The 23491-nt window shown below is 42.9% G+C and overlaps 1 protein-coding gene across 1 annotated transcript; it reads right to left on the reverse strand.

Moving 5' to 3' along the window:
- Nucleotides 1–22806, reverse strand: LOC139455305 (S-adenosyl-L-methionine-dependent tRNA 4-demethylwyosine synthase TYW1-like). The gene is made up of 15 exons (XM_071236857.1): nucleotides 22739–22806; nucleotides 20359–20493; nucleotides 19347–19487; nucleotides 17251–17352; nucleotides 15382–15570; nucleotides 14083–14182; nucleotides 13035–13228; nucleotides 12286–12396; nucleotides 11293–11442; nucleotides 9357–9475; nucleotides 5495–5604; nucleotides 4492–4669; nucleotides 2565–2811; nucleotides 1367–1534; nucleotides 1–713 (listed from the first exon to the last, which is right to left on the reverse strand). Exons 2-15 carry the CDS (start codon nucleotides 20482–20484, stop codon nucleotides 495–497), a joined length of 2154 nt encoding a protein of 717 aa, XP_071092958.1. The 5' UTR covers nucleotides 20485–20493; nucleotides 22739–22806; the 3' UTR covers nucleotides 1–494.
- Nucleotides 22807–23491: the final 685 nt, after the last annotated feature.

Here is a 23491-nt window from a genome sequence, read left to right on the forward strand (position 1 = left end):
GGGGGGAAGAACCAAACAGCTTCAATAACCATGACCACAGCATATCAATATGTCTTGTATTGTGTGAGTGAGTAAGTTTGGTTTAACATTCCTTTAAACAATATATTTCAGTTATATAGCGACTGGTGTCAGCCTGAAGTGGGATGAGGGTCTTTGAAACCCACAAGCAAGTATATATTGGGGACAAACCTGATTCACACCCAGGATCAAAGATTTCTAAGGGATGTAACTCTGCCACACACACATTCACATCCAAGTCCTTCCACTTGTCCATTTAATCAATATACATCTGTACATCCTTAAACTTCCCATCCCTTAAACACCCGAGTCAGTCAACAAGTCAGAGAGCAAGGTTAGACAGCAGGGTCAGACACACAAGGTCAGACATCAGGGTCAGACACAAGGTCAGACAGCAGGGTCAGACACAAGGTCAGACAGCAAGGTCAGATGGCAGGGTCAGGCTCAGGGTCAGACATAAGGTCAGACAGCAGGTGTTAGCAGCCACTGATGTCCTTCTGCTTCTTTCTATGGAACCGAGTCTCGACCGGGTCAAACCCTCTCTCCGAAGCTCCAAACACTGCCCAGTTTGGAGTAGGGGCCATATAGTCCTCTGCAGTAAATGTTTTCTGGCCTCCTGATTGGTTATATTCTGATATGAGCTGATGAAACCGAGGATAGTCTATCCATGTCCACCATTCATCCTTGATCTTGAACTGTAGGAGAAGAAAAATATACATACTTTCGCCAATCTAAGCCAACATTCTTTTAGTGAATAACAACATGTAAAAGCAAGATCAGCCATTGGCAAAGAGGAGATTTCACTTTTCCTCATCTTTCAACAGAAAGAATTATTCATTGATATATTTAGATAATGCAATGTCCATATCACAGAATATCCTCAATCATCATTGTAGTGGTGTGTTACAACAAGCATAGAGTACTAAATGGACCTATCTTGCCTTGCAACAAGTATAGAGTACTATTTTGACCTACTTGGCCTTGCAACAAGTATATAGTACTATATTGACCTACTCAGCCTTGCAACAAGCATAGAGTACTATAAGACCTACTTATCCTTGGGTCTAACAACAATCAAAGAGGACCATATGGACCTACTTGGCCTTAGTTCTTACAACTAGCACAAAGAACAATATGGACCTACTTGGCCTTGGGTCCTTAAAGCATATGATGCTAATTGGACCTATTTGGCCTTGGGTCTTTAAAGCATAGAGTAAATTGGACCTGCTTTGCCTTGGGGCTTACAACAAGCATAGAGTACTAATTGGACCTGCTTGGCCTTGGATCACAAACAGGTTGTCCAGATAGATGTTCCTGTGCTTAATCAGTCCTATTGAGTGTGACCTACCTTGGTGTGGGCGATGAGGATACAGTTCGAGTGTTCATGCTCCGATGCTATCTCGTAATCTGGCAGAGCATCTGCAAGCTGCTGCACAAAACTGACGACTTCCTGGTGCCAGGGGACATTGGCCATCGTCAGAGTGGAAGCCTTGGACTCCCCACAGTAGGTCACGCCCTGGAACAAAGCCAATAAATTGGAATACATAAACTATACATGATTCTGTGGCATCTGACTGGGTAACCATGGTAACCAAGCCATCTTTGTTTTGTGTCCTTTACAATTAGCTGAAACAAAATCAGGCCACTCCCACTCATGGACTCCTGTTCCCTGATTGGCAGATAATAGAATGGGCTGGGTTTGTGCTGCATTATTACGATAAACGATTAATCAATTTCGTATACGTTTTTTGGTCAGGCAGACTGTGAAGTTGATATTGTCTTCATAACAGGATGCAACTAGAAGTGGGAAACAGGCGAGTGGTGGTGAATTAGAAAAGACAGTGTGAAGCAAGAAAACAATTCTCATGATTAATTCATTTATCAAGGCTTTTGGACCATGTGCCATGAATAGTGCTGCGTCAGCCTATTAACATCCTTACGTGTCACTTTGCCTGATCTGGTAAGTGAGTATATGAATGAGTAGGTTCTTTCGTGAGTGTAAAAATGTTCTCCCTGAATATTTGTACTAGTGGAATTGATATGGCAAGAGTTTGGTTCCTCAGGAACAAAACCCCTGGCATATTGATTCCACCACAACAAATGTTCAAGAGTCTGGCTCCTCAGGAACAAAACCCCTTGCATATCGATTCCACCAGAACAAATGTTCAAGAGTTGGGTTCCTCAGGAAAAAAAACCCTGCCATATCGATTCCACCACAACAAATGTTCAAGAGTTTGGTTCCTCTGAAACAAAACCCCTGGCATATCGATTCCACCAGAACAAATGGTCAAGAGTTGGGTTCCTCAGGAACAAAACCCCTGGCATATCAATTCCACCAGAACAAATGTTCAAGAGTTTGGTTCCTCAGGAACAAAACCACTGGCATATCGATTCCACCACAACAAATGTTCATGAGTTTGGTTCAACCACCAGGCTACCCCACTCCCGCTTTCTTCCCGAGGAGTGGAAATTAGACTTTTAGAGTCCTTTAACTCCCTTGCCCCAGGACTCGAAGACCATCATAAAGACATACAACCATTTCCTACCTTGACCTCAATGAAGTCTGGCTTTCCCCGGGAGACGAGGCTGGCATAGTTCTGCACTTCCTCTGTGTTCCAGGCCTTGACCAGCGTGAGTCTGTACACAGTTCTCTGCCCCTTGCTGGCCAGGGCCTCCAGGCTGTCCAGGAAGCGCTGCCAGTAGTCACGGAACAGCGGGCGGTCGATCTTCTTCAGACTCTCCTTGGTGCTGGCGTCCACACTCACATACAGCTGGGTCACCGGGCTCAGGTCCCTGACACACACAAGATGGATTGTTTGTTGCTTAACACAACACCAATACTCCAGCTATATGAGTGAGTGAGTGAGTGAGTGAGTGAGTGAGTGAGTTTGATTTTACGCCGCTTTTTGCAACATTCAAGCAATATCACGGCGGGGGACACCAGAAATGGGCTTCACACATTGTACCCATGTAGGGAATCGAACCCGGGTCTTTGGCGTAACGAGCAAACGCTTTAACTACGAGGCTACCCGACCGCCCCCAGCTATATGATGGTGACATGGACGCAATTGAGTCTGGACCAGATAATCCAGTGATTGACATCATGAGTATCAATCCACTCAATAGAAATATGATAACATGCATCAAACAGGTCAGCGAGCTTGACCACCCAATCCCGTTAATTGCCTCTTACGACAAGCATAGTCGCCTTTTACGGCAAGAATGGGTTGCTGAAGACCTTTTCTACCCCGGATCGTCACGGGTCTGATAGATCACTGATGGACATGTCCTGCTTCTGACCCAAGAAAACAGTAATAAACATTTCACGACAATCCAGTGATTGACATAATGCACATCCATCCATGAAAATGGCATACAAAGACAGGCATCAACTGATCCTGTTGGTCTATTTCTAGGACAAGCATGGGTTGCTAAAGTCCAATTCTAACCCAGATTTTTAGTGATCAGTGTATGTCCATACTCCATTGTCCAGGTTCAGTAACAGGTGTCGTGGTGAACACATAACACTGCTCATTCACACTCGCATGACTGAGCTGACAACACATGGAACCTCTACAACCTTAGTCAGTGACCTTAACCGTCTCTTTTGAATATGCCATATTTTGAATTTCCGGCTTTTGATTTCATGGGAGTTAGATCACATGTCAAGCAGTTGTATTCAACTTTGTGATGTTATTAAACGGAACTGCTATCACCCCATACTACTTCATGATCGCACATTTATTCTACGTCAGTTCTGGTGTATTGCTTCTTGATTGATGTTTCAACTTCAAAGGTATGGCTACCCACGTTAATTTCATGTCACATTTTAGCCCAGGGGGTCGATGATAATTTGGTGACGCATTAATTTCATGATTTACGGTAAATGTTGTGCTGCTGAACCCTGACCTGCTGCACACACACTGCCCTCCACAACAGAACATCCTCATCTACTGCATCATCAACTTGTAGGCCACATTTCACTGCAGCACATCAGGTGAGGTGAGGTGAAATGGGGTTGAACGTCGCCTCCAAGATAATTGCACTTATAAAGCAACATGCATGCACGTGTGTGTGTGTGGCTGCTTTTACTAGTCCGGACTGATGCCGATTTATAGTGCTAGCACACTGAGATACCATGCCGCACTTTAACATGAATACTCCACTCAGACACAGTATACTGACTCTGAGCCGACCAGTCCTTGTTTTAGCCCCTTAATGCCGTGCACCAGACAGGGTAACAACAAGTACCATCTTTTAACGTCTTTTGGTATGACGCGGCTGGGAATTGAACCCCGGACCTACCGCTCTCCAGGCGGACGTTCTACCATGCAACACATCAGGAAACAAAGCTTTCAAATACCAGCAGACAACACTCACATTAATTTGGCCACACATTCATTTCAAGATTTACAGTGTTTACATTGCTGAGGTGAACAGGAGCATGTGCGACCGAGACAACTTCCTGCTTACTTGATTGCATCTGGGAACTGGGCGTTGGTGACGAGGAAGGAGGAAATGCCTTTGCCATGGAGGAGGCTGATGAACTTGTTGATCTCTGGGTACATGATGGGCTCCCCAACCAGGGACAGGGCGCAGTGCTTGGGCTCCAGGCCTTCCGCAAACCTCTCGGGCTGCACTCCGGGCACTCCTGGCAGACATATTAAGGAATAATTTTAAATTTGTGGCAATTTACTGTTGAATACATTCCTTTGTTATAATGCAGTGTATTTTATTGTTTAACAATGATTGTGTCACTGTGTCTCAATGTTTCTGTTAGGATTTGGTAGATTGCATTGTTTTTGGACAGTGGTCAGTCGTCAGGAAGTTACTATATTTAGATGCTAGTGTGGTGTGTAAACTTATGGTTCGGCATTCCACGGACAGTGATAGTATGTTACCGGAATTTCTGTAATGTTCTATGTGGTTAGGGCATGGTATAGCATTTTCCAGAAGCTTGTAAGGGGACAATAGCGTGTTTACGTATCTCTCACAAATTTCATCACTTTGGAACCAGCTTTCATGTGAAGATCGCTCATCATCCCTGATTCCCTGCCTAACCCATCAATTAAGCTTGACCACTGTCGCTGCTAGGTGAATATATATTATTGTCACTCACTTTTGCTATCACCACTGTATTTTTGAGTGAGTGAGTGAGTGAGTGAGTGAGTGAGTGAGTGAGTGAGTGAGTAAGGTTTAACTCCTCTTTGAACAGTATTTCAGTTATAAGAGCTTAATGTGGGAGGAAAGTTCAAAATTAGGCAGGTCTTAGATGTTTAGCACTTTGGTGAAATCCATGAGTATGAGTAAGGTGCTGATAAAGCTAGGTATATAATACAGGCAAAGCTGGGATTCAAACCCAGTACCACAGGTTTCATGCCAGGCCTTAGGGACGCAACTTCGTACAGCTTGTAGTGCCTTAGATGACTGAACCACCAGTGCTTCCTTTAAAACTGGAAGAGAAAGCGTCACTGACCTCGGAACTGCTTGATGAGACCAACATGGTTGTTGAGCGCCCCCTGGAAGACAGTATCGGCATCATCCATCTTCCACTTCCACTCTGTGCCCACAGGGTTGGTGTGATGTCTGGGGAGATAACAAGCAACTCGTTAACATCCTCGCATAGATACACATCAGGCACACGGCAGACGCGAAGATACACATCAGGCACACGGCAGACGAGAAGATACACATCAGGTACACAGCAGACGCGTAGATACACATCAGGCACACAGCAGACGCGTGGATACACATCAGGCACACAGCAGACGCATAGATACACATCAGGCACACAGCAGAAGTGTAGATACACATCAGGTACACAGCAGATGCGTGGATACACATCAGGCACACAGCAGACGCGAAGATACACATCAGGTACACAGCAGACGCGTGGATACACATCAGGTACACAGCAGACACGAAGATACACATCAGGCACACAGCAGACACGAAGATACACATCAGGTACACAGCAGACGCGAAGATACACATCAGGCACACAGCAGACGTAAAGATACACATCAGGTACACAGCCGACGTGTAGATACACATCAGGCACACAGCAGACGTAAAGATACACATCAGGTACACAGCAGACGCGAAGATACACATCAGGCACACAGCAGACGTAAAGATACACATCAGGTACACAGCCGACGTGTAGATACACATCAGGCACACAGCAGACGTAAAGATACACATCAGGCACACAGCAGACGTAAAGATACACATCAGGCACACAGCAGACGTAAAGATACACATCAGGTACACAGCCAACGTGTAGATACACATCAGGCACACAGCAGACACGAAGATACACATCAGGTACACAGCCGACGTGTAGATACACATCAGGCACACAGCAGACACGAAGATACACATCAGGTACACAGCCGACGTGTAGATACACATCAGGTACACAGCCGACACGAAGATACACATCAGGTACACAGTAGACACGAAGATACACATCAGGCACACAGCAGACACGAAGATACACATCAGGCACACAGCAGACCTGAAGATACACATCAGGTACACAGCCGACACGAAGATACACATCAGGTACACAGCCGACGTGTAGATACACATCAGGTACACAGCCGACACGAAGATACACATCAGGTACACAGTAGACACGAAGATACACATCAGGTACACAGCAGACACGAAGATACACATCAGGCACACAGCAGACCTGAAGATACACATCAGGCACACAGCAGACACGAAGATACACATCAGGTACACAGCCGACACGAAGATACACATCAGGTACACAGCAGACACGAAGATACACATCAGGCACACAGCAGACACGAAGATACACATCAGGTACACAGCCGACACGAAGATACACATCAGGCACACAGCAGACACGAAGATACACATCAGGTACACAGCAGATGTGTGGATACACATCAGGCACACAGCAGAAGTGTAGATACACATCAGGCACACAGCAGACGCGTAGATACACATAAGGCACACAGCAGACACGAAGATACACATCAGGTACACGTCAGACGCGAAGATACACATCAGGTACACGTCAGACGCGAAGATACACATCAGGTACACAGCCGACGCGTAGATACACATCAGGCACACAGCAGACGCGTAGATACACATCAGGTACACAGCAGACGCGTAGATACACATCAGGTACACAGCAGACGCGTAGATACACATCAGGAACACAGCAGACGCGTAGATACACATCAGGTACACAGCAGACACGAAGATACACATCAGGTACACAGCACATGCGTAGATACACATCAGGCACACAGCAGACGCGTAGATACACATCAGGCACACAGCAGACGCGAAGATACACATCAGGTACACAGCTGATGCGAAGATACACATCAGGCACACAGCAGACGTGTGGATACACATCAGGCACACAGCAGACGCGAAGATACACATCAGGCACACAGCAGACACGAAGATACACATCAGGCACACAGCAGATGCGTGGATACACATCAGGCACACAGCAGACGCGAAGATACACATCAGGTACACAGCAGACGCGAAGATACACATCAGGTACACAGCAGATGCGTAGATACACATCAGGCACACAGCAGACGCGTGGATACACATCAGGCACACAGCAGACGCGAAGATACACATCAAGTACACAGCAGATGCATAGATACACATCAGGCACACAGCAGACGTGTGGATACACATCAGGCACACAGCCGACGCGTAGATACACATCAGGCACACAGGAGACGCGTAGATACACATCAGGTACACAGCAGACGCGTAGATACACATCAGGCACACAGCAGACGCGTAGATACACATCAGGCACACAGCAGACGCGTAGATACACATCAGGTACACAGCAGATGCGTAGATACACATCAGGCACACAGCAGACGCGTGGATACACATCAGGCACACAGCAGATGCGTGGATACACATCAGGCACACAGCAGATGCGTAGATACACATCAGGCACACAGCAGACGTGTGGATACACATCAGGCACACAGCAGATGCGTAGATACACATCAGGCACACAGCAGACGTGTGGATACACATCAGGCACACAGCAGACACAAAGATACACATCAAGCACACAGCAGACACGAAGATACACATCAGGCACACAGCAGATGCGTAGATACACATCAGGTACACAGCCGACGCGTAGATACACATCAGGCACACAGCAGACACGAAGATACACATCAGGTACACAGCCGACGTGTAGATACACATCAGGTACACAGCCGACACGAAGATACACATCAGGTACACAGTAGACACGAAGATACACATCAGGCACACAGCAGACACGAAGATACACATCAGGCACACAGCAGACCTGAAGATACACATCAGGTACACAGCCGACACGAAGATACACATCAGGTACACAGCCGACGTGTAGATACACATCAGGTACACAGCCGACACGAAGATACACATCAGGTACACAGTAGACACGAAGATACACATCAGGCACACAGCAGACACGAAGATACACATCAGGCACACAGCAGACCTGAAGATACACATCAGGCACACAGCAGACACGAAGATACACATCAGGTACACAGCCGACACGAAAATACACATCAGGCACACAGCAGACACGAAGATACACATCAGGTACACAGCCGACACGAAGATACACATCAGGCACACAGCAGACACGAAGATACACATCAGGTACACAGCAGACGTGTGGATACACATCAGGCACACAGCAGAAGTGTAGATACACATCAGGCACACAGCAGACGCGTAGATACACATAAGGCACACAGCAGACACGAAGATACACATCAGGTACACGTCAGACGCGAAGATACACATCAGGTACACGTCAGACGCGAAGATACACATCAGGTACACAGCCGACGCGTAGATACACATCAGGCACACAGCAGACGCGTAGATACACATCAGGCACACAGCAGATGCATAGATACACATCAGGCACACAGCAGACGTGTGGATACACATCAGGCACACAGGAGACGCGTAGATACACATCAGGCACACAGCAGACGCGTAGATACACATCAGGCACACAGCAGACGCGTAGATACACATCAGGTACTCAGCAGATGCGTAGATGCACATCAGGCACACGGCAGACGCGTAGAGGCAAACAGCAGACCTTAAACAGACACACAGCAGGCACACACAACAGATACACAGCAGGCACACACAACAGACACACAAAAATGGGCAGACACAGACACAGAAAGAGACACAAAGTGGGCACACAAGTGACAGACACACAGGTCAGACATGCTAAGCAGTGACACAGCAGACACGCCAAGGAGACACACAGAGACACTTACCTCCAGCAGAAGACACACTTGTTGGCACAGGCCAGACTGGGCGTGGTCTCCATACAGCGGTGAGATTCAATACCGTAGAACGTGTGCTTGTAGCAGCCTCCCCTGCCCCGCAACATGGACTGAAGGACAATGTCTTCCCTTTGCATGCTAGCTTACAGCCCAACACCAACTCAGCTCAAATAGCATTCCTATCAATCTCGGTAAAATCAGATCTAAGTTCTCGCTGCCGCTAAACAAAGATCTGAGGACATCCCATTAGGGGTCATGTCAGAACGACCTTTCGCCAACTTTGACCGACCACCGAAATAACTAACAAGAAGTCAACATCAGCCAATTAGAAAGCAACATTCTCGAGCTTTACAGCACCCGTTTCAACCTGGCGACTTCCACTTCAGACTACACTTGAAAGATCAGTTCACACAGTTCTCGATTAAAATTTTAAGAACTGAACACATTCCGGAATGTCTCATATATGGTTGCGATTGTATGGCAGTGCTTCCCACATACTGTGCAACGTCTTCTCCGTTCAAATGTTTATCCCACTGAAGTGCGAGATAGAAGAAAATTTTGATGGAATCAGTCGTATTGGCCGTAACTGTCGTTTGGAAAACACTGTGTTAAGTGTTTTCGAGGTTGCATGATTAGAAAACACATTCCGACTGTCACTTTCATGATCTGGTAAGCGACACTTTGATTGGTCGGATGAAAGGTCGCTCTGACGTGACCCGTAATGGGATGTCCTCAGATCTTTGTTTAGCAATAGCAAGAACTAAGAACTGATTTTAATGAGATTGCATTCCTATTACCATGGTGACATTATTCTCAATTCCATCCTTATGTTTTGAGTACTTTGTTTCAACTTTGTATTAAGAGCTGTTCATAAAATAATAAAACAGTTCATCCATGTATGTACGGTCACCGTCTGAACCATGACTGTCATTATCAGGTTAATCTAAGGCATTTTCAATCATTGTGTGAGTGAGTATGGTCTTACGCAACTTTCATCAATATTCCAGCAATATCACGGCTGGGAGATCAGAAATGGGCTTCACACATTGTACCCGTGTCAGGAATCAAACCCAGACCTTCAGCATGTTGACATTTTCATCAATGATACTCGGCAGCTCCCTATACAGTTACCACAAAACATGTCTGAAAAAGGTTGGCTTTTTCTAATTACTTGGATTATCTATCAAGTGATGTATCTAGACCAGCTCAGAGGCTGTTATTCAGCCCAAGTCTACAGCCAAAGTCAACACTAATTCCCAAATTAGAAAATTTCGCAATTCCTGTAGGTATAGGTATTACCAACGATAGCCAATGCTTTGTGGAGGTGACTTGTATTTCACTGATAACAGTACCAATAAAGTTATCGAGAAGACTTAAGTGCTTAGTTTTACACTGTTGCATTGAATGCAATATTAAATATACCTCCTAATTTGAGAGTAAGAACTTTAAAAAAATATATCCAATTTTGAAAAATATTAATAGTTTTTCCTACGTTGCCTGCTAGAGGCACTTGGTTTGGAATCCTCGATAAATCCTTGTGTCGCAATAAACAACTGTTACAGTAAACTGAAATCATGTGGAGAACGGTGCTTTCTTCTTGCAGCTGAGTCAGTTTATGAATTTCAGTAATGGACTATAAAGCATCAACATGATCAATGCCAGAGAATAAATTCTTTCGAACATCTGCAGAAACAGATTCCAAAATAGTAGTTAAAATTATATGAATGGATCAAAAAAGAAACAGTGTAGCAGCGAAATCAATATTTTCATTTTATTCATATATCATCATATTCATATTTTCATTTTGACACCCTACATATTGGGGAAATAATTCTGTCGTATGAATTATTAAATCAGCCAAGTTAATACACCCATTTCATGCCTAAATCATTTTCAGTTGAATTAAAAAAATTTAATAAGTTCTGACCTTTGTCCACCTGCATAATTTGACCCCGGAGTGAGAACCAATTAGCTTGTAGCCCTGCTTCTCCAGCGACTGTCGCAGTAGCGGCGTGATCATCTCCCTCGGCTCCGTGGACGACACATCCTCATTCTCATCCACCTCCACCTGCTTGTTCTGAACATCAACAACATCAACAAAATCATCAACCAATATCAAGAAACAGATAATATAACATTATTTATTTACATAGCCTGACTTCCAGCTAGGCAGCTCACAAGCCCCTTTACCACAATGGATCGGTGTGCATGCTTATTTAATTCTCAGCTCCCTAGGGAGTATACAACCCAAGTTGTCGGTGAGGCTCTCGGTTAACAGACACATTAGCATCTGATCCTTCAGGATTCCCATCCACTGGTGTGAACAGAGGCTTATTTCAAACAAAATCACTTCAAGGAGACAATGCATTTCTAAATATGCATCAGCATCTCTTCCCGAGGCGAGGGAGTTAACTGACTATGAAAGGAAATCAGGGGTTATATTTTGGCTGGACTAATGGATAAAATGTCACAACTACCAGGCAATATAGGTGATAACAGACATAGCTGCCATGTCCTAGGTGATAACAGACATAGCTGCAATGCCCTAGGTGATAACAAATATAGCTGCCATGTCCTAGATGATAACGGACATAGCTGCCATGTACTAGGTGATAACAGACATAGCTGCTATGTCCGAGGTGATAACATACATAGCTGCCAAGTCCTAGGTGATAACATATATAGCTGCCATGTCCTAGGTGATAACAGACACAGCTGCCATGTCCTAGGTGATAACAGACATAGCTGCCATGTACTAGGTGATAACAGACAGCTGCCATGGCCTAGGTGATAACAGACATAGCTGCTATGTCCTAGGTGATAACACACATAGCTGTCATGTCCTAGGTGATAACACACATAGCTGCCATGACCTAGCTGATAACACCAAATAACATCTTCATCAGCGTGTCATGCCTACCTTCTTGACATTCTTCATTATCATCCCCAGGTCCTCCAGGTCGACAACCCCAGGGCTGGACCTGGACATACTTGTCACCTTCTCATCCTCACTACTGCTTTCAAACAAAACCTGCAGGGCATGTAAGTAAGTATCAATGTCAGTAGCAAGGGGCTTTTGTATACAACATAAAATTCTGAGTCGTGAGAATAGTTGAAAATGAATATCAAGTCTTCACCCTACACTGTATTTGAAAGACCCCTGACAATGTAGCTGGGGGTCAGTATGACACAGTCAACAGTCCACTTTACCCGCTTTTCAAATTATCATGAAACAAGCAACAAGCTACAGGGAATTATGGCTTATCTGTATGAAATGGCAACCCTCTTCACCCACTGAAAGTGTCAAATTTCCAATCTGAAGGATACTTCACAGTCAGTGGTAACTTAATGTTTTACATTTAGGACTTATAACATGTATAAATAACATCATGGCAAGAATGTTAACGTAAATGTTTGAAAAAGACCAGATTTCATGATTTTCATGAAATATATTTTACCACACCTGTTCTTAACCCAAGCTGACATTTCATGAAATGGGAATCTTTGGTCACTGAACTGCATCTAGTTTTCTGAAGATGTTTGAATAAAACCATCAACTCATCATGCATTTTAGTCATTTGTATATGTTGCTAGGGCTTTATGTCCTTATCAATCCTCATCCGTCCAAACAAATGTCATGTGAATTTCAGAAACTTTGGTTGCACCGACCTGATCATCACTGCTGCACTCTCCGTCGCTGCTGCAGGCCTTCCCATCAGCCTCTGTTGTGTCAGTTTTTTTGACACACTCGCACTTGCCGCCACACTTCTCCCCCACACACCGCTTCACGGTCCGACCGTTCAACACAGGCTTCGCTGTCTTGACAAACTGCCTCTTCCAGGCCCTAAAGTCTTCTTCTAGTCCTATAAAGCACAGCATGAAATGAATTTGCAAAAAAATCATTCTCTAGGTAGAACAAAAATATGTATATATTTGAATATATATGCATATATGCATATGAATAATCCCAGGATAGTGGGGACCTATTCTGTCCTGGAATCTCCACAGGGAGACAAGCAGGAGATAGTGGGGACCTATTCTGTCCTGAAATCTCCACAGGGAGACAAGCAGGGGATAGTGGGGACCTATTCTGTCTTGGAATCTCCACAGGGAAACAAGCATGGGATAGTGGGGACCTATTCTGTCCTGGAATCTCCACAGGGAGACAAGCATGGGATAGTGGGGACCTATTCTGCCCTGGAATCTCCACAGGGAAACAAGCGGGGGATAGTGGGGACCTATTCTGCCCTGGAATCTCCACAGGGAAACAAGCATGGGATAGTGGGGACCTATTCTGTCCTGGAATGATACTTGTGAGACATACATTTTTGCCTGAGTCTCTCCAAAGGGAGAATAAACATGGATACAATGGGTGAGTGAATGAGTTTGCTTAACCCCACTTTAAACTGTATTCCAATTATATGTGGGAGGAAAGCCCGAAGTGATGCAGGTCTCAAAAAGTTTACCAATTTCTTTGAAACCCACAAGCACAGATATGGTGCTGACAAACCAAGACACATAATACCACGAACCCGGATTGGAACCCACAATCATAGGATTCTGGCGGGCCCAAGAAATGCCACTCTGGGCTGCACCACTCATACCTCCTGGGGACAATTGACCTCTTGTGACCTTTAATACCCCGTGGAGTACAACATATGAAAAGTACTCTGCAAAGTATTATCATATTGCAAGGTAATCTGACCCTGTTGCTTACCTGCGTTTTCACTGTTTGCCACGTTTTCATCTCCAAGTCCAACAGCTTCAATTCTGAGTGCAGAAAGATCTCGTAACCATGAGTCCACGTTCTTGGCAACCTGTAGCAGTTATAATCCATGAAGTGAAGTCCTGTAAGGGTCTAATAATATATATGGGTGTAATTGTCTATCGGTTTATTAGTCCATATGGGTCTGAAAGTCAATGGATCTGTTGGTCTGTATGGGTTAAATGGTTCACAGATCAAATACTCAATGGGTCCATATGGGTCTAATAATCACTGTGTCTTTTGGTCCATGGGTCAAATAGTAAACAGGTCGAATGGTCTAAATGGATCTGATAGTCATTGGGTCTAATGGTGTATGGGTCAAATAGGCAATGGGTCTTCAATATGCTGTAAGCATGGTAAGTAACATTAACCCCAAATATATACAGTAGAGTAAGTGAGTGAGTGAGTTTGATTTTACACTGTTTTTAGCAATATTCCAGCAATATCACGGCGGTGGACACCAGAAATGGGCTTCACACATTGTACCTATGTCGGGAATCGAACCGGGATTTTCGGCGTGATGAGCCAACGCTTCAACCACTAGGCTACCTGACCTCCCCATATACAGTAGAACACAGTACAGTAGATATAAGAAACACAGATAGAGGGAACAAACGGATACAACCAACTGTTACAAAATCCCTGATTTATCTCCTCTATATTATCATATAAAATTACATACATCACAAACTCTCTACCATGTCTACAGCAAACAAACGTATATAGCGAACTGATATCTGATCCTCGACAAGCCCCAAAACCACTATTTAGTAACATGCATAGCAAACTGAGAAATCTCACTCAGTGTCAAGTGTCACTGACAATTGGCTGTACGCATTCAGTGGCGAATCAACTCAATCAGCAGTGACGATTCAACCTTGTCACTCATGTTAATCGTATCTGTACATGTAATTGACTAATCTTGCCTGTAAAACACACATTTAACATAAATATATCACGAAACTTTGTCAAAGTGTCAGTTCACTTGCCCGTGTTATCATGGCGGGCAATAGTAAATCAAAATGATTTCTCCGGTCACATAGTTCATTATATCCATGTCCTACTGTATTGTCCACTTGGAACCACATACCAAAATGTCATTTACAAAGACCACTGACAACATGGACAAGCACATCGTCGACAACACTGTCATGATCTTGTCAGAAAAGCATTGAAAGAACATTCATATATTTAATGACACATTGAAATTGAAATTGTAATAATTCTGTCGAGCAACAATTTAGTTTTTACCTTATTATAGTTTTCAGTGTAGAGAGAGTTTCCCAGGCCAAACACGGCATAGTGCAGGCCCTTGAGCAGCGTCTTCTGGACACGGAAGTCGGAGGCAGTTTCCTGCAGCCATTTGTAGAACCACTCAGCGCCCTCTGGTGGTGTCCCGTCTGTGTAGGTGGAGATGATAAACACACACAAATGGTCGGTCTGAAACATAATTAATTTACTCTCAAACAAATGAAATATCCCAATATGATAAAAATGTCAAACAGCAGCTTTAAATCACAAACTAACAAGCAGACATCCTTGTAGTGAGTGAGCAATATTCCAGCAATGTCACGGCAGGGGATACCAGAAATTGGCTTCACACATTGTACCAATGTGGGGAATTGAACCCAGTCCTTCACCATGACAAGCAAACGCTTTAACCACTTGGCTATTCCACTGCCCCTCAGACATCTTGTATGGAATACACAGAGATTATTATACAAGCATATGCATCATGCTGATTGCATGAGTGAGTGAGTGAGTGAGTGAGTTGAGTTTAGTGCCGCTTTTAACTGTATTCCAGTTATATCACAGCATGTCAGCTTAATGTGGGAGGAAAGCCCGAAGTGATGCGGGTCTCAGACGCTTACCACTTCGGTGAAACCCACGAGCATGGGCATGGTGCAGACAAACCTAGAAACGTAATCGAGGCAAACCGGGATTCGAATCCACAATCATAGGTTTCAGGCATGCCCAAGGGAGGCAACTCTGCACAGCGGATCGCGGCACCTTAGACGAACATCAGCATGACACACATGTGAGTGTAATAATTTCCCACTATTTCTTAATCATTTTGAGCACCTCTATAGAACAATGCACTGATCATAACATCAACAATCTTCATCTATGGCATTTCTTGTGTTACGTCATTCCGACCTTACGTCACAATAAGATTTAAAAGACATAAAAAATGCCGTCCAGATGGCGGAAACAATACACTGTTTCACGTCAAGTGATACCTGCACTAGTTCACATAAACTTTTAATGAATTGATATTGCTGAGTGTGATGTTAAACAACAAACAAACAAACAAGCTTGTGGTAAACTTCAGACGCATAATTTCTTTATCCATATTTTCAGCTTTCTAAAATGATTCAGCTTCATTTCCTATGAAGACTAGGAATGTTGATCTTAGCAAAAGAAAATCATCACAGAACACAAATCTTTCCTTTATAGTCCAGCACCTCGAAATGTCAGGATGTATAAACAATCCACAATATAATGGCAAGGATTTATTTTCTGCATTCAGGATTCCCAATTATATATTCCTTTTGAGATACAGACATCAGTTATGCTCGTCTGAATGCCTCGCTCGCTTGTACTGTTTGTTTGGTTGTTGTTTAATGTCGCACTCAACAATATTCCAGCTATATGACAGCGGTCTGTAAATCATCAAGTAAATCATCATGTCAGTGATTGACATCATGAACATCGATCTATGCAATCGGGAAACGATGACATGCATCAACAAAGTCAGTGAGCCTGACCATCTGAACCCGTTAATTGCCTCTTACAACAAGCATAGTTGCTTTTTACAGCAAGTATGGGTTGCCGAAGACCTTTTCTACCCCGGATCTTCACGGGTCTCATTTGTACTGAGAGACTGATTGACTGATTGTAAATTTACTCCTCAGAAAATAAAATAACTGAGTCTTGACTAGACAATCCAGTGATTGACATCATGAGCATCGATCTAGCCAATGGGGATACGATGACATGCATCCGAACGCCTCTTACAACAAGCATAGTCGCCTTTTACGGCAAGCATGGGTTGCTGAAGACCTATGCTACCCTGGATCTTCACAGGTCAACAAGAAGTATTGACGGTACACACATTACCTCTTCAGAGAGGTCATCTTCTGGGTCATAGGTCCTGAGGTCAACTGTCGATGTTTGATAACCTTTGTCAGCTACATCTGCAGCCAAGACCTCAGCGAATTTCTGTGGAGAAATCAGAATAAGTGAATTAGCATCTTGAGAGACCATCTTTCCTGTGAAGCACTGTGCAACATATTATAACAGCTGTTTAATAAACCTGCTGACATCATTATCAATGATGATCATGACAATTCTGAAAAATGGATCAAATACCAATTCCCTTTTTTCACCATTCTAGATTATCCAATGGATTATATTTCAATTCTCATGTGCCAAAATCCAGGATGCATTTACCACCATAGCTTTGTTTCAAATATTCTTACAATTGCAGCCTTCCATTCATGAGACATGTATCTAGGAGACCCAACGAAATGCCACTGTGATTTTTCTTATTTTGCTCAAAATTGGATTATAAAATTTTGAAGTTCTCATTTTCAGAGATATTTTAACAAATTGTGTAGTGACATTGCATTCAATACAATATTGTAAAATAAAGCCTCTTCCTTTTTGTCTAATTCTGTTATCAGAGGAATAACAATTCACCTTGACCAGCCACCACATTAGTTAGAACTATATTTACATGAAATAGGAACTATTTAATTCCCATTTGCTGCAGACTTAGGGTCAAATATCGGCCTCTGAGTAGGTCGAGATGAATCCCTGATTGACATACGCGAACCAGACCCGTGAAGATGCCGCAAGAAACTATGCTTGTCACAAGAGACAACTAGCTGCCATGGCCTAGGTGATAACAGACATAGCTGCCATATCCTAGGTGATAACGGACCCGTGAAGATCTGGGGTATAATAGGTCTTCAGCAACCCACGTTTGCTGTCAAAAGCAACTATGCTGTAACGAGATCGGGTGGTCAGGCTCGCTGACTTGGTTGATGTTTGTAATCGTATCCCAATTGTGTGTATCAATGCTCATGAAGTCAATCACTGGATTGGCTGGTCCAGACTCGATTATTTACAGACAGCCATCATATAGCTGGAATATTGCTGAGTGTGGCGTTTAACCCACATACACAAACCAGCTCACTGTCATAAATGAATGGCGCAATAAGACTCGGGGAAGGATGATAGGGAGATAATACACTTGATAGGCAATGTTAATTTCTTATTTTATTTCTAACGACCTATGTGCCAGTTCAAAGATAAGACATGCATAATATTCAATTTACAAATGCACATGCTGTCAAAAATATATGTAGTTGACTTCTCAGAAACTGCAACAATCTTAGATGTTATACTTAAAATAAACGCAAGGGACTGGGACTGGGACAAAGTCTTGTTTCCACCCTAGCCACATCAAGCCTCCTTTCCTGTGCTAAATATGATTGGACTATCGCACATATCGATAGTCCAATCAGAGAACATTTCACAAAATCAACATCAACGACTAGTACATCTTCGTATGAAAGTGATTTATCGCTGCCTGTCTTTGTTGACACCAATATGTCTTTTTCATCTTTTAAACCCCCCAGTGATTGCCTATGTTTTTGTGTCATGGATGACATCGCAAATATTTTCATTATCTGATTGACTAGGTTGTTACCTATGGTAGACGCCATCTTTGTGAAGCTTTAAGACGTAGGAACAGGATCTGATTGGATATCTTGTTTTCATTACAATAGGGCACAACTCATGATCTATGCGTGGGCGGTCGGGTAGCCTATAGGTTAAAACGTTCGCTCGTCATGCCGAAACCCAGGTTCGATTCCCGACATGGGTACAATGTGTGAAGCCCATTTCTGGTGTCCCCCGCCGTGATGTTGCTGGAATATTGCTAAAGGCAGCGCTCACTCACTCACTCACTCATGATCTATGTGAGGTGGTGCCAGGGTCGAGCCAATAAGGATCCCAATAAGGGTAGAAACTAGGCTTTGATATAGGCTAGTGGACACGCTTGCCTTGGGAAGATGGACACTCCCAAAAAAGACAAAATGCAAAGCGCTTTACATTCTATCATAAAATGTCCATTGTCTTATTATGCTCATGACTCTCCCCAAATATGTGTATTATTGTTTGTGTTGAGGCACTTGAACCGTGATCACCTTCGCATTGCCAGTTTGTGTTCCATAGAAAATCTTCAATTTCCGTTTCTCCCTCAGTTTTTTTCGGTATTTGGTCTTTTCAGCAGGTTTTTCTGCTTCATCTTCCGCAATACTAGTTGTTTCATAGTCACGCACCGCTTTCTGTAACCATGGAAACATTAGAAACAGTTTTAGTTACGATAACACACAGCCTGACAAATAATATGCAATAATACTTCAGTTTGACACATGTTTGATCATTGTTGATGTATGCAGGACAATAAAGTGAACACTCTGGATATACACGCTACAACTAAGCATGACTTGATCATGTTTTCATTTTGAATTAACTTGTATCTAAATCCATTCTTCACAGTATTCACTGGAGACTATTTCATATTGAAGGGTCAGCCTATATCCAAAACATATGATCAAATAATTTTGATCTTGACATAAGGCAACATTATGATAAATCATGGTTGAAAATTAAATAATCTAGTCTCAGAAAGAGGACTCTCCCATCAGCATTGATGTTGATCACAATTGTGTGATCAATTGGGCCACCGCTAGTTGCACATGAAGCTGTTCATCTTTTACTCCCAAACCTCATCACTGTCATGGGACAGACCCGTGAAGATCCGGGGTAGAATAGGTCTTCAGCAACCCATGCTTGCTGTAAGAGGCGACTATGCTTGTCGTAAAAGGCGACTAACGCGATCAGGCTCGCTGACTTGGTTGATACATGTCATCGATCCCAATTGCGTGGATCGATGCTCATGATATCAATCACTGGATTGTCTGGTCCAGACTCGATTATTTACAGACCGCCGTCGTATAGCTGGAATATTGCTGAGTGCGGCGTTAAATAAACCAACACAATATAACTTGTAATGAAATGTATCCTATGGATTGCGATGCAGGGGTTGTGAATGCATGTATTGTATCATGGGCCTCATATTGGGATACAATACTGTATCACTGTATCACTGTATCATTACACCACTAATGGAAACATTCACTCATGTACCCTGACCTTGACACTGATCCCTCTGCTTCCGCTGTAGAGCAGCCACACCAGACAGGCGGTCGCCAGCAGCACCGTCCACACAGGGAGGCACAGGTACTCCGACACCTGGCTTGTCAGGAACTTCTCCAACATGGCTTCCTACTGCAACAATTACGGTAACATCACTCTCTTCTAGTTTTCTAGGAGCACCTTTAGGGCTTTTTCTAGGAGCACCTTTAGGACTTAGCACTACAACTTCTTGTTAGGCCAATCACTGCCATAGATCATGTCCCCCGAGACAAGTAACCAGATATGGTGATAATCCATTGGATTCAAACCTTCGAGACCCGCAGATCATTAGCCTGTCAAGCTAACTAACTGAGCTATGTCTGTTAATAATAGGGGTGTCACATTAAATCGAAATATTACTATTGGTAAGCACTTAAAGTCAATAAATCGATTGTTAAATCAGTTTCCCATCAATAGTATCGATTTCAGTTAGGAATATAGATAGTTTTGATTGTAGTTACCATATCAATAAAATACATGCAATGCTGTTCATTTTTGTTTTTCTTTGGATCATGAGTGTTAGTAATTTACACATGGTATGTGGAAGTTTCTTTTTCTTAAATTATTAGGGTAAAGAAAAAGGAAATCAGTCATATCTCAAACTTTACTATTTATTTTTTGTAATGGTTATCACATTCAAAGGAAACTTCAGTTCCAGGGTTTAATTCAACTCTAAAATCCATCTAAAATGATAAACTGAAAACTATCGATATTTATCTCAATAGTTGCTTGCAATATCAATAGTTATCGCAATAGTGATTTCCAGACCAATAGTCACCCTTGTTAATAAGTGCAAAATTACCCTGGCATGCCTCAAAGGTTACAGAAATAATCAGAGAGGGGTGAAATAGTAACAGATATTGAAGAAATGGGTAGTTAGGATGACACATGAACTCAGTCTATAGACACTTACAGCACCATTTGGCACCACTCATTCCATTCTGTAATCAACAAGATCCTGAGTGGCAAGGAATGTGCCAATATGGTGCAAATTGAAAACATTGCTTTCACAAGTCGGCAAGAATGATAGGTTTTATGTCTGCTATTTATAGTCATCACATTACTATAGTGTAAATATGATCACATGACACTGTACCTACGTCATCGATACTGATGACGTCATATGTGAGAGCATGCTTGTGGCTTTTCAGAGTAAACAATCTAGCTGGCAAGATGTGTGTTTATGTTGTCTCTCTTGTTGGATCTGACCCAGTTGTGCTTCAATGCAGTGCTCCAATGCAGTCTAACTCTATGAGTGAGTGAGTGAGTGAGTTGGGCTTAACGCCACTTTTAACAGTATTCCAGTTATATCATGGCGTGTCAGCTTAATGTGGGCGGAAAGCCCGAAGTGATGCAGGTCTTAGACGTTTACCACTTCTGTGAAACCCACGAGCACGGGTATGGTGCTGACAAACCTAGAAACATAATTGGGGCGAATTGGGATTCGAACCCACAATCATAGGTTTCTGGCATGCCCAAGGGACGCAACTCTGCACAGGGAATCACAAGCCTGAGACTACTGGGCCACCCGTGCCCCCTAACTCTATGAAGTCAGAGAACATTTCAACAGGGAATTTAATCATTCTTTGGGTGATTATGTGACAGGAAAGTGAGGGAGAGGAAACTATAAGAATGATGTGGATCATAGTAAGGATGATGTGGATCATAGTAACGAAAACGCGGATGATAATAAGGATAATGTTGATCATAGTAAGGAACAAAGGAAGCAAAGGCACCCACATTGATAGTTCACAAAAAGACCTTTCAAGTGCCACAACGAAACAGTCAGTTCAACGTGTTCAACTTAGAAACAGTTTCGAAAGTCACAGAAGGTTTTATCTTATTCAAAGCGCTGACACAACGTTCAATTAACTGAGTAGATGAATTACATTATTTTCTAAAATTTCATTGTCAAGATTAAGATATAAAATAGTGTCAGCGGTCTTCAATCTTCGGGCCGTTCGGGTTTAGGGTCTGAAAAACTCATTTCTAGACAAGGACATAGATCAGGTGAGAATCTATAACAGGGTACATAAACAAGATACTGAACTCCAAATCAAGAGGCAATGGCTTTAGGAAATTAGCGCAATTCCTTTCAGAAAAATGTCGAAGCTTCACCAGCTATTCACGGATGAGTGTCTACAAGCGTCGTGAAGCGGTCGGTCCACTGATTATCAACACGTACACTAAATTGCTACGAGTTGAATGTGGTCATACACTCACTTCTATACAAAGAAACTTAGCGTGTTTGACAATTAAATGATCTGACAACCGCAGTAAACACGTCTCCAATTCAATAGAAATATATTTGATTTTGCATGAAACACAAATAACTCACCTATTCCTCAACTTTAGGGATTTCAAAACAATTACTCAACTTGGCACATGGAGGCCGCCATCTTTGATATTTACCTGCAGAGTTGTTTTGACGTTCGTTTGAGGTTCGCCCATTCTCTGAGGGAGACGCATATGAACTAATCAATATCTTATTCCATGTAAAGAGTAATTACCGCTTCAGTGTAATCACGTGTGAAAGTCTACATGTTCGTGTCTGTATTTTTATTTTATTCCATGTATTATTTGTTCTTCCTTGTGTTAGTTTCACACTCGTGTAGGAAGTTGACTAAAATTAGACAGTGTAAATTACACACACAGATAGTTCTACCATTTACTGACATATGAAGAGGGTTGAGAATGTTGGGAGAATGCTAGACTAACATTAAGTCTCTTAAATAAAAATATTTTTAAAAATATCTATATCTACAAAATAATAAATAAAATTCAAATGAGGACAAGAACAACGCTTACTTCAAGCTTCTGGAAGAGGCGATCCATATATATACTACTCAAAAGAAGTTAAGGATCACCCGGTTCTTTCATATTGGTAATGTTAATCTGTCATGGCATGAGAGATTAACTATTGTAATGTGAAAGAATCAGGTGACCCTTAACTTCTTTTGAGTAGTATACTTGCCAAATCATTCTAGACTTGAGCTGGATTTATTTTTAATTTTATTTCTTTTTATGTTTATGTTTTATTTATTAACATCATGTGCAGCTTCTTTAAGGATGTTAATCAAATGTACAAGCT

This window comes from Haliotis cracherodii, unplaced genomic scaffold (genome assembly GCF_022045235.1).
Source record: "Haliotis cracherodii isolate W230 unplaced genomic scaffold, xgHalCrac1.p SCAF_11, whole genome shotgun sequence".
In the NCBI taxonomy this organism is placed as follows: domain Eukaryota; kingdom Metazoa; phylum Mollusca; class Gastropoda; order Lepetellida; family Haliotidae; genus Haliotis; species Haliotis cracherodii.